The following is a 12598-nucleotide window of genomic DNA, read 5'->3' as shown; positions in this document are numbered from 1 at the left end:
AAGGAAAAAAATAAACAAATAGGACTACATCAAAAATAAAAAGTTTCTGGTCTGGCCCATGTGGCTGGCTCACTGGTTGAATATCAATCTACGAACCAGGAGGTCACAGTTCGATCTCTGGTCAGGGCACATGCCCAGGTTGCGGTTTCAGTTCCCAGTGGGGGGCATGCAGGAAGCAGCCGATCAATGACTCTCTCATCATTGATGTTTTTATCGTTCTCTCCCTCTCCCTTCCTCTCTGAAATCAATAAAAATATATTTTAAAAAACAAAATAATAAAAAATAAAAAGCATCTGCACAGAATTTTAATCATCAACAAAATGAAAAGGGATCCCACTATATGGGAGAACATTACTTGCCAATGTTACATCTGATAAGGGGTTAATTTCCAAAATATATAAAGAACTCATACAACTTAACAAAAGGAAGACAAGCAATCCAATTAAAAAATGAACAAAGTAATAGACAGTTCTCCAAACAGAACATACAGATGGCCAAGAGACACATGAAAAAATGCTCAAAGTCACTAATCATCAGAGAGATGCAAATTATAAAAAACCATGAGGTATTACCTCACACCTGCCAGAAAGGCTACTATGAACAAATCAACAAATGACAAGTGCTGGCAAGGATGTGGAGAAAAGGGAACCCTAGTACACTTATCATTTTGTGCATGAAGCAAGACTTTATTAATATTACATATCATGAAATCCCAATACTCTATGATTAAAAAATACAAAATATATAACTAACAATTTTTAAGTAAACATATTAATTTTATTAAATGAATTACTTTTATTAATTCAAACTATTTGTCATATTTCCAAAAAAGTATTATAATTTTTATATGGGCTGCTTAAAGAGGCTTTGTATTTTTTTAATGTAAATAGACATTTGCTAAATGTGGGTGACTAGTTGGTATGAAATATAAAAAATTTAAATTGTAATACTGCTGCTGGGAATGCAGACTAGTGCAGACATTATGCAAAACAGTATGGAGTTTCCTCAAAAAATTAAATATGGAACTGCCATTTGACCCAGTGATCCCACTTCTAGGAATATCCTAAGAAACCTGAAACACCAATCAGAAAGAATGTATGCATCCCTATGTTCACACTAGTGTTATTTACAACTAGAGGCCCGGTGTACGAATTCATGCACCAGTGGGGTCCCTCGGCCTGGCTTGCAGGATCGGGCTGAATCTGGCTCTCTGACATCCCCCAAGGGGTCTCAGATTGTGAGAGGGTGCAGGCCAGGCCGAAGGACCCCACCGGTGCACTATCAGGGCCAGGGAAGAACGCGGGAGGTTGGCCAGCCAGGGAGGGACGGTGGGAGGGCTCCAGGGAGTGTCTGGCCCGTCTCACTCAGTCCTGATTGGCCGGACCCCAACAGCAAGCTAACCTACCAGTCAGAGAGTCTGCCCCCTGGTGGTCAGTGCATGTCATAGCGAGCAGTTGAATGGCCTTAGCATATCATTAGCATATTATACTTTGATTGGCTGAACGGATGACTGGACAACTGCACACTTAGCATATTAGGCTTTTATTATATAGGATTTATTATATAGGACTAGGGACCCGTTGCAGGAATATTTCCTGCAAGACTTCTGGCGGCGGGCTTCCCTCCCGCCCCCCGACCTCTCCTGCTGCGGCGGGCGGGGCGGGGCGGGCTGAAGGGCGGGGCGCCTCCCGCCCGTCCCACCCACCCAACCCAGCCCACCTCGCCCCCCACTCCCGACCCTCTGCGCCCGCTGACGCAGCTGCCTCTGTGGCCCTGCACTGCCGCCGCCTCTGATCACCCCGACCCGCCGCGCACGCTGCCGTCGCCTCCTCAGCCCCGCGCGCTGTTGCTGCGCGCCCCACCTGCCCACCCACCTCGCCACACCCCACCCACAGCCACCACCGGCCTCCAAGGCCACCACAGCCTCGCACCCCGCCCGCCATGCCCCGCCTGCCGCCTCCACTGCGCACCCCGCCCACCGCCGCCGCCGCCACCACTGTGGCCGCATCACCGCCGCTCACACTGCCCACCACCGCCTCAGAGGCCACCATGGTCGCATGCTCCACAGCTGCGCCACCGCGCAGCCGCCATGCTTTCTGCCTTCTTCACTCCTCCCTCCCTCAGCATATGCAAATTAACCACCATCTTGTTCGCTCTGATTGGCTGTGGGCGTAGCGAAGGTACGGTCAATTTGCATATTACTGTTTTATTAGATAGGATAGCTAAGATCTGGAAACAGCCCAAGTGCCCATCGGTATATGAGTGGATAAAAAAGCTGTGGTACATTTACACCATGGAATACTACCCTATATAATAAAAGCCTAATACACTAAGTGTCCAGTTGGCCATTCAACCAATCAAAGCATAATATGCTAATGATATGCTAAGGCTGCTCAAACACTCGCTATGACATGCACTGACCACCAGGGGGCAGACGCTCCACCGGTAGATTAGCTTGCTGCTGGGGTTTGGCCGATCAGGACTGAGTGAGATGGGCCAGACACACCCTGGAGCCCTCCCACAGTCCCTCACCAGCTGGCCAACCTTCCGCATCCCTCCCCGGCCCCAATCGTGCACTGGTGGGGTCCCTCGGCCTAGCCTGCGCCCTCTCGCAATCCAGACTGAGGGACCCCCCCCCCCCCCGCAGAGTACATGAATTTCGTGCACCAGGCCTCCAGTGCAGCAATAAAAAAGAAGGACCTCTTTGAGATAGCATGAAGGGTACTGGAGAATATTATGCTAAGTGAAATGAGCAAGTCAAAGAAAGACAAGTATCATATAATCTCACTCATATGTGGAATATAATGAACAAAATAAACTGATGAACCAAATAGATCCAGAGACACAGAAGCATGGCACAGATTGACAAATCTCAGAAGTGGGGAGAGGGAGCGGGAAGAGTTTAACCAAAGAACTTACATGCATAATCCATGGACACAGACAATAGTGAGGTAAAGGTATGGCGGGTGGGGAGAGGTGCATGGAGTAGGTAGAAAAAGGGGGATATCTGTAATACTTTCAACAATAGAGATAAACTTAAAAAAACAACAACACAGTTTGGTGGTTCCTCAAAAAATGAAAAAATACAACTGATCCAGTAACTTCTCTTTTTGGATATATATCCTAAAGAACTGAAAGACATACTGTATTTCCCGGCGTATAAGACGACGTTTTAACCCAGGAAAATCTTATATGCCCAGTCGTCTTATACGCCGGAAAATACGGTACATAGTATATTATTCAGTTTATATGATGTTGTAGAACAAGCAAAGCTATTACCATATTTTCCAGCGTATAAGATTTTCCTGGGTTAAAAAGTCGTCTTATATGCCGGAAAATACATTATCTATAGACCCCTGTTCATAGCAGCATTATTCACAATAGACAAAAGATAGAAATCACCGAAATGGATGAACCTTGAAGACATTAGTTAAGTGGGATAAGTCAGCTACAAAAGTACAAATATTGATTCCACTCATATGAAGTATTTAAGGTACCATATTTTTCCGTGTATAATATGCCCCCCAGTTTTCCAACCCAAAATGAAGAAATCAATATTTTAAACATTTTGCTGATTTTCCTCTTAAGACCTTCTTTTTTGGCATCTTAACCTTTTGTACTCAGATGTCAAGTGTGACTTGACAAGGTTAGCATTAGAATAAAGGAATCGAGAAAAAAGCAAGCGAGTACAAAGGGTTAAGGAGTTGTTCTTTCTGTTTTCTCCACTGTCTGATCATACACTCAGTGGGAATGTTCCCGCCCTGCCAAGGCTCCCAGTAGCCAGAGGGCATTCTGGGGCCCCTGCCGCTCAGGACCTAAGCGCGGGCCTACAGGCTCTGAGCGGCCTGGGTCCGAAGGATGTTTACTGGACCCAGGCCGCTCAGCGCCCGCATATGCAAATTAACCGCCATCTTGTTCGCTCTGATTGGCTGTGGGCGTAGCGGAGGTGCGGTCAATTTGCATGTTTATCTATTATTAGGTTAGATTACAATGGACATCCGTGTACAAATCCTTGTGTGAACAAATGTTATGATTTATTGATTTATTTTAAATACCAAGAAGTAACATTGCTGGGTCTATGGTAAGGGAATGTTTACCTTTCTAAGAAACTGTCAATACATTTTCCAAAGTGGGTGCAACAGTTTATATTCCCACCTACATGAGAGATGGAGTGGCTCCTCATACTTGCCAATACTTGCTATTGTCAGTCTTTTTAATTTTAGCCTTTCTAGTGTGTTTTGTAGAAAATCACTGAGGCTTAATCCACATTTCCCTTATGACTAATGATATTAATCATCACATGATGGTATAGATCTTATTTTTGTGATGTGTCTGTTCAAATCTTTTGCACATTTTGAACATTGGGTTGTCTGTATTCTTACCATTGAATTGTAAGACTGCTTCATAGATATTCTCCATACAAGTCTGTTTCGGACATACGTATTGTGAATAATTTCTCCCTATGACTTGCCTTTTTATTTTCATAATGGTGTCTTTTTTCAAGAGAAGATGTTAATTTTAACAAATCTAATAATTACTTTTTTATGGTTAGTGTTTCCTATGTACTTCTAAGCTATCTAGCTACCTCCAAAGTAGCAAAGATTTTCTCCTATTTCTTTACATGTAAGTTCCATAGTTTTAGTTTTTGAGCCCTTTCCTTAGTAGTGGTTTCTTTCTTGGCATCTTATAGTCTCTCCGTAGGCACAGAGAGACACCCAGCTCCCCGCTTTCGATAGCAGGGGAGCTGGGTGTCCGCTTGTGCACCTGGCCAAAAGCCCCCAGCGGAGGCTTTTGGCCTGGAGCCGGAGCGGACACCCAGCTCCTGGCTTTCAATGGCAGGGGAGCTGGGTGTCCGCTTGTGCACCAGGCCAAAAGCCTCCAGCGCCTCTCAACTGCCAGATAGGCCCACCCCCTGCGCCTCTCAATGGCCGGATAGACCACCCCGAGTCCCGCCCCCCAGCCTCCCGCCAGCCCAATCGTGGGCGTAGCAGAGTGATGGTTATTTGCATTAATATGCAAATAATAATTATTAAGTAGGATAATATTCCACTGAGCATATATGCCACATTATTTATCCATTCATCTGTTGATGGACACTTGTTTCAATTTGGTATTATGAATAATGATACTATGAACACTGGGGCAGGTACAAGTATCTGTTTTGGATCCTTATTTTCAATTATTTTGAGTATAAACCTAAGAGTAGGATTGCTGGGTCACTTAACAATTATAGATGTAATTTTTTGAGATAAAAACATATATTTATTGTTGCTTTAAAAGAAAAATCTATTTGAAAATTACTAAAGCTATACTGTATAGTCCCTATAATAATTCTTTAGTTAATGTCTCTTATCACATCCTAGTAAGCAATGTTCCTACCACTAAAACAAAGAAATAAATAATCATATAAAACTTATTATTGTTCATATTTTTAAAAAAAACAAACAATAAAATAAACTTGAGAGGGAATCAAAAACAATTTCATTTCACAATTCTCCCTAAACTGGCCATGACCTTGTCACTCAAGCCAACACATGCATCACCTGCAACGTTTCTAACTTTTTAAATCTATCTAATGTATTACAGAATCAGACACCTGAAACCTATGTAATTTTATTAACTAATGTTACCTCAGTAAATTCAATAAAAGATAAAAATAAACAAACAAATCTAGGCAAATAATACCCATGGGCATGCCACCAACCTGATATGCTGACAGCTTCGCTTGGTTCTGGATTGAACTGCAGAGAGGCTCCTTTCTTTCTTGAAGAAACTGGAACTGACTGTGAATGTGATATCTGGCAGTGAGCCTAAAAGGAATACAACATTAGATCTACACTATTAAATTACCAATTCCGATTAAACACATTTGTTTTTAAATTGGAAAGAAAACAAGTATTTAAAAATAATAAACCAGCTGGCAGAGCTGTATACTTAAAATTGATTCAACTTTCAAAAATTAATATATCACATCGGAAAGTTCTCTCAATTCTTAAAGAAATGGATCTGTGTTCATTCCTTGCCACCAAAAGGTTATATATGCTTATTTGTTTGTAGTAAATATTATTTCTAGCATTACATGATTTTTTATCTCTAATTAGTATTGTACTTTTAAATATTTTCTCTTTAATCATTAGTTTCAAAAACTCTATTTAAAGTCTTCCATTTTGTAGCTTTAAATCAACCTGTCCTCTTCAGATAGGTAATCAATAAAATATTAGTTTCCCCAGATAGCAATTAGATGGCTTCGGTTTTCAGAAAACAACCAAATTTGCCAACCTAGATAGGAAACTTCAAAAGTTGCCCACTTTCCTGAAAACCCAATTTAAGTATTATTTTAGAAGTGAAAAATGGTTGTGTTATAATTTGATCATTCAAATTCTCAAGCCTCCAATTTCAAACACAGGAAATGTCAAATCAAAGTGTTCACAAATACTTCCAAATGTTACAGAAAATCAATGGGAATGTAAGATTCCCTTTTAAAAATAAGAACTAAAATGTACCTAACTACATTGTGTATTGCTTCACTCATTAAAATATGAAACCTGGCCTGGCTGGCATGGCTCAGTGGTTGAGCGTCGACCTATCAACCAGGAGGTCACGGTTCATTTCCCAGCCAGGACACATGCCCAGGTTGTGGCTCAATCCCCAGGGGGCCATGCAGGAGGCAGCTAATCAATGATTCTCTATCATCAATATTTTTATTGATTTCAGAGAGGGAGTGAGAGGGAGAGAGAGATAGAAACATTAATGATGAGAATCATTGACTGGCTTCCTCCTGCACAAATGGGGATCAAGCCCGCAACCCAGGGCATATGCCCTGATCATGAATTGAACCGTGACCGTCTGGTTCATAGGTCGATGCTCAACCACTAAGCCAACACGGCCAGGCAATTAAAATATATATATTTTTAAATATATTAAACCTGTACCAGCTTTTCCTTTTGACTTACCTCTCTGCTTGGTGACTGAAGACAAGTGTCTTTTATTTTAGGTGTTGAACAAACCATTGAGTTTGCAGAATTAGTGCTAAAGTCATTGGCAAGACCTAGAAAATAGTAAGAAATTTTTAAGAATGAAATACAATATAAAATATTTTGGTTACAATTAAAAGCCTTATATGACATAAAGAAGTCTTCTGATTCTTTAAACACAATTAGCTTAAATGAAGTACAGACATTAATTTCAATATTCAAATGTTCCTAGAAGGAATCAAGAGCTACAAAAGACAAACGAGATGTTGAAATATGTGCCAGATTTTTCAGGGGCTTATAACAGAAGATACTTTTCCATAATCTGTGTTTATTTCTTTAATTGGCCTATTTTCCTATTCCAATACCTTCTGATGCTGACAAGTATTTAGAAAAGTTTTTGCCATAATTCACCATTTCTTTAGAAACTGGTACAAATAACCAAACATTACTCTAAGCTCTCCAGTGACCATAAGAATTCTGCACATTTATTTCTATTACATGAAATACTTTCTTTTGTGTATAATAATTATTCATGTATTTCCAGACTACAGGAATCAACTCTAAATTAAAGATAATGACAATTGTTTTCATTTTTGCCAGTATTATCCTCAGGATACCAGAAGATACATGAAGAATTGCACATGTACTAAAACTTCCTGGGAAAATATTTTGCAATATTTAAATGCTGAAACATATTTGTTGCATCTGACACTGACAAATATGACAAATTTTTATCTTCATCCATCCAGACCCTCAAAGTCCATTTGGAAATGAAGCCTTACTTTGTTCTTCAAAACAGTCTTGTAAGAGTACCAATATGTTCTGGCCTTGCTTCATATTAATGCCAGGTTCCCTAATATGAAGGAAAGAAGGAAAAATGTTAACATAATAATTTCCAAAAGATATTTGTTATTTAAGTTGCCATCTACTTTGAAAAGTCTCTATCGCCTTATTATAAGTTGTTAATTTACTAAATGGATAAAGTATCACCTTTATTATCTGAGGACAAAGCAAATATTTGACAATCCAAAAGTTCCTAGAAAAACATGTGAAGTAGTATGTCATTATCTACATTAATAATTATACTCCTTGATCAGAGCCATGTTTAAAGCTATTTTAGGTTACTGCTGTATCAAAACAAGAACATAAACTTTTTTGAACAAATACGTTCAGTCCTGAAATGCTTTTTTAATAAGGACTCTACGATCACAAGTACTAATAGCTCCAATTAACACTGTCTTTTCTACAAGTTCTCAAATGCACTTTCGATTCAATATCATTAGTCTTAATGGTAGTTTATGAATCAGTATAAATTTTTTAATTAAAAATTGTACTGAGGTCATTGTAAATTCACATAACAGTTGTAAGAAATAATGTAGAAGAGATCCCTTGTTCACTTGTTTCCCCCAATTTCAAAAACATCCTGTAAAACTTTAATTTACTATCACAACCAGGTTACTGATATTGATACAATGCACCAATCTTAATCAGATTTCTCAAGTTCTACATGTACTCATTTATGTGTATACTAGAGGCCTGGTGCACGAAATTCGTGCATGGGGGTGTGTGTCCCTCAGCCCAGCCTGCACCCTCTCCAATCTGGGGCTGCTGGCTCCCAACTCATCACCTGCCTGCCTTCCTGATCACCCCCTAACCACTCCCCTGCCAGCCTGATTGATGCCTAACTGCTCCCCTGCCAGCCTGATTGCCCCTAACTGCCCTCCCCTGCAGGCCTGGTCACCCCTAACTGCCCTCTCCTGCAGGCCTGGTCACCCCTAACTGCCCTCCCCTGCAGGCCTGGTACCCCCCAACTGCCCTCCCCTGCAGGCCTGGTCCCCCCCAACTGCTCTCCCCTGCAGGCCTCAGTCCCCCCCCCCCCCCCCCGCCCCAAATGCCCTTCCCTGCAGGCCCGGTTGCCCCCAACTTCCCTCCTCTGCCGGCCTGGTCACCACTAACTGCCCTCCCATGCAGGCTTGATCGCCCCCAACTGCCCTCCATTGCAGGCCTGGTCCCTCCCAACTGCCCTCCCCTGCTGGCCTTTCTTTTAGTCCCACTGAACAAGCTACATCTTTCTATTACCATTTCATCCATTTTACTGAGTGCTTTCTTTTCCCATGGCTATCAGTCATAATTGAGACTGCTTCTTTCTGGTCCATCATTCATCAGGTAAATTTCATTTTTCAAAACCACTAAGTCATTGCATTGCTTCCATTACTATGTGTCTGTTAATATGAAATAACTAAAATGACTGTACTTTATGGACATAGAAATCATTATTTTAGCTGGAGGTAATATTTTTCCTTCATTTAAAAATTCTACGTTATGGGAAGAAAAGTCATCTTAAATTTTATATAAGTTGATTTATAATCACCTGGAAGATTGGCAAAATCTTCTTCTGTAGCCATTTTTGAGATGATCCTAAGAAATAAAGTATATTATCAATTTGGTTTCTTTGTTTAAATATATTCAAATACAACTTATCTTCAAAGTAATTTCACCCCCAATCTGAGCATGCCAGAAAATGTTCTTTTATTCATCGAGCAAGTACTTGTTAATTGCCTATTAGAGGAATAAAGAGGAATTCTTCTCTATTTGTTTCCAAACCTTTGCTTGTACTATTTCTTCACCCTCTGATTTACTCCATCCTCTTCCTTCACATCTTCCCATAACTTTTCCATTATCAAAACCCTAAGTATGTGGGCATCCAATAAGTAAAGTTGGTTGACTAACAATATCCACTTATCTCCTTTCCCTGCAGGTAGAGCCCTCTAAAATAATAATAAAGAACTAAAATGGCTTAAAACAACAATGAAAAATAGAATGGAAGAGAAGATCATCTGTGGACACACACATTTAACAACTTATGGAAAATAAATGAAGCATGATAACTGAAGAAACAAAATGAAAATAGTATTAGCCTAAAGCAAGCTCAGAGAATACTGTTTTTGATAAGGAATGAAGCTGATATGTCCTTCAGTAAGTGAATGGATAAATAAACTATGGATTATTCAGCACTAAAAATAAATGAGCTATTGGGGGGTGTGGGAAGAGACTGGACAAAAATCGTACACCTATGGATGAGGACAGTGGGGGGAGGGGGGGGATAAGGGCAGAGGGTGGGGTGGGAACCAGGTGGAGGGGAGCTATGGGGGAAAAAAGAGGAACAATTGTAATAATCTGAACAATAAAGATTTATTAAATTAAAAAAAAATAAACAGGAAAAAAATAAAATAAATGAGCTATCAAGCCATGAAAAGTCATAAAGGAACCTTAAATGCATATTCCTAAAGTGAAAGACGCCAGTCTGAAAAGGCTACATACTGTATGATTCCAAGTATATGCCTTTCTGGAAAAAGCAGAACATGGAGACAATAAACAGATCAGTGGTCACCTGGGTAGTGGGGGTGGAGGATGAACAGCAAGCATAGAGAATTTATAGGGCAATGAAAATACTCTGAATGATACCATAATAATGGATACTTGTCATTCATTAGACATTTGTTCAAACCCATAGAATGTACAATACCAAGAGTGAACCCTAATGAAAACTATGGGCACTGAGTGATAATGTGTCAATGTAGGTTCATCAATTGTAAAAAAAAAAAATGTATCACTCTGGTGGGGGGTGTTGATAACGGAGGTGGCTATGCATGCGTGGGGGCAAGGGGTATACCGGGAACCTCTCTGTACCTTCCCCTCAAGTTTGCTGTAAACCTAAAATATATATATATATAAAGTTGTTTTTAAATGGCAAATTTTATTTCCCTTCTCTTCCCCCAATAACCTTTTTTTTTTATTATATAACGTATGTGTTCACAGTAAAAAGCACACATTACACCACACTGTCATACAGCTCTTTGTGCACACAATAACGTTATACAAATGGGAGTCAATGGATGCTGAAGATTTTCTTAAAAAGGGAAATAGAGTAGAAACACAAATTTAGGATAGGGGGGTGTAATATACGGTCACCATAAGCGAAGTCTGAAACACAGAAGAGTGAATACCAAGGTAGTTCAGAAACATGTCAACAAACAGCGTGGTTCCCTCGGGTCATTCGCAGCTGCCCCTCAGAAAGCGTCATCAATACCAGACTCGCCACAAACAACCCGCTTCTTCAGACCAGCCTGTCTGAAGCTAAGGCACCCTTTTAAGGCAGGGCAATAGTTCCACGGGCAGGAAATTACTGAGAGGACTAGGAGCCGGAGTCAGGCAAGAAAGCAGGCATGACAAGATTCCCCGCGGAGAAAGATGCCATTAGAGCCGCAATTACAAGAAACCTTGACAAATCAGCACACTAACTACGGCTATGAGCAATCACTCCCGATCTCAAACATTTCGCGCGGCCTCCCCACTGAAATCCCCAAGAAGTCACAGACTTCGCCGCCGCCGCCGCCGAAGGCGCGAGAACCGGAGGCGGCCGGGACCCGCACTTACCAGCCCCGATGCAGCCATGTTCAGGGAGTCGAGGGCGGGAGCCCACCCGGGCCCGACTCGAGGAAGCCCAGCACGGAGAGAGGCCCGAGAGAAGCAGCTAGCGGCGAACCTGAGGGGCCAGGGTTAGGGGAGGCCGGAGCCGGGGCGCTCCGCACCCATTGGCCCTGACGCTCCCAAACACCAGAGCTTCGCAGTCTCCGCAGTTTGAAATGAGCTGCACATGCGCAAAACGGGCCGCACTACCCAATAGGAGGAAAGCCGTTATAGGCCTGCCCCCTCATTGGACCCTCCCACAGTTCCGCCCTCGCAGCCCCGCCCTAACTTTCCCCGTAGCCCCGCCCTCTCTTTTCCCGTAGCCCCGCCCCTTCCTCCCGCAGGCTCGTCCTCCCTCCCCTCACGCGGAGGCTGAGCTTAAAGCTGGGCGTTTACTTGGCTGGCGGGGCGCTGGGAACCGCCTTAGCTCCTAGAGCGCAGTGTAAAACTTTTCAACGATTCTGTTATAGAGTAAAAAGTAATACTTTTATTTTTTTATTAAATGAGGGTGATATTTTCATGATGCATTGCCAGCAAAATGTCATGTAAATAGTAGATCAGAAGTCTTGAAACCTGCTCCGCCTGGTCAGCTATGTCATCCACAAATTGTAGCAGCGTTCTGGGTGTTTTCTTAATTAGATAATAGGAAAGCTAAATTAGACTTCTTCCTACCTGACCCCCCCCCTCCTTTGTTTTTTACACTATTTTTTTAAAAATTTTGTTAATCCTCAACAGAGGATAGTTTTTTTATTGATTTTTAGAGAGACTGGAAGGGAGGGAGGGGGGAAAGAGAGAAATGTAAGAGAAACGCAGGGATAGGTTGCCTCTCCCACGCACCTGTACCCTCCTCCCCCCAAGGAACCTGCAACCTAGATACTTGCCCTTGACCAGGAATCGGAACCTGCAAGCTTGGTTTATCAGTATGACACTCTAACCAACTGAGCTACCCAGCCAGGGCCGTACCTACCATTTTATGATTCTTGTGATTTCTGCTTTTTAGCCTAACTCCAGCTCCTAGTCCTCTAAATAAAAATTTGAGAGGGAATTTTAATCAGCAAATACATTAATTATTGAATAAATTCATTAATCAAGAGTTGAGTAAAGGCCATTTTTTCTTCTTTTTATTTTTTTATTTTTTGCATATATGTGTGTGT

General features: G+C 41.6%; 1 protein-coding gene across 2 annotated transcripts in view; it reads right to left on the bottom strand.

Moving 5' to 3' along the window:
• CENPC (centromere protein C) overlaps positions 1-11620 on the bottom strand; it is a 69467-nt gene extending 57847 nt beyond the window's left edge. For both annotated transcript variants that reach the window (XM_054728745.1, XM_008158730.3), the window contains exons 1-5: positions 11412-11620; positions 9346-9392; positions 7757-7827; positions 6954-7048; positions 5705-5810 (exon numbers count right to left, since the gene is read on the bottom strand). In XM_054728745.1, coding sequence (XP_054584720.1) covers positions 5705-5810; positions 6954-7048; positions 7757-7827; positions 9346-9392; positions 11412-11429 — 337 coding nt within the window. In that variant the 5' untranslated portion in view covers positions 11430-11620. The remainder of the gene's footprint in view (positions 1-5704; positions 5811-6953; positions 7049-7756; positions 7828-9345; positions 9393-11411) is intronic.
• Between the last annotated feature and the right edge of the window lie 978 nt (positions 11621-12598).

This window comes from Eptesicus fuscus, chromosome 2 (assembly GCF_027574615.1).
Source record: "Eptesicus fuscus isolate TK198812 chromosome 2, DD_ASM_mEF_20220401, whole genome shotgun sequence".
NCBI lineage: Eukaryota > Metazoa > Chordata > Mammalia > Chiroptera > Vespertilionidae > Eptesicus > Eptesicus fuscus.
The sequence above is the reverse complement of the archived record's forward strand: the minus strand, read 5'-3'. Positions and strand labels throughout refer to the sequence as shown.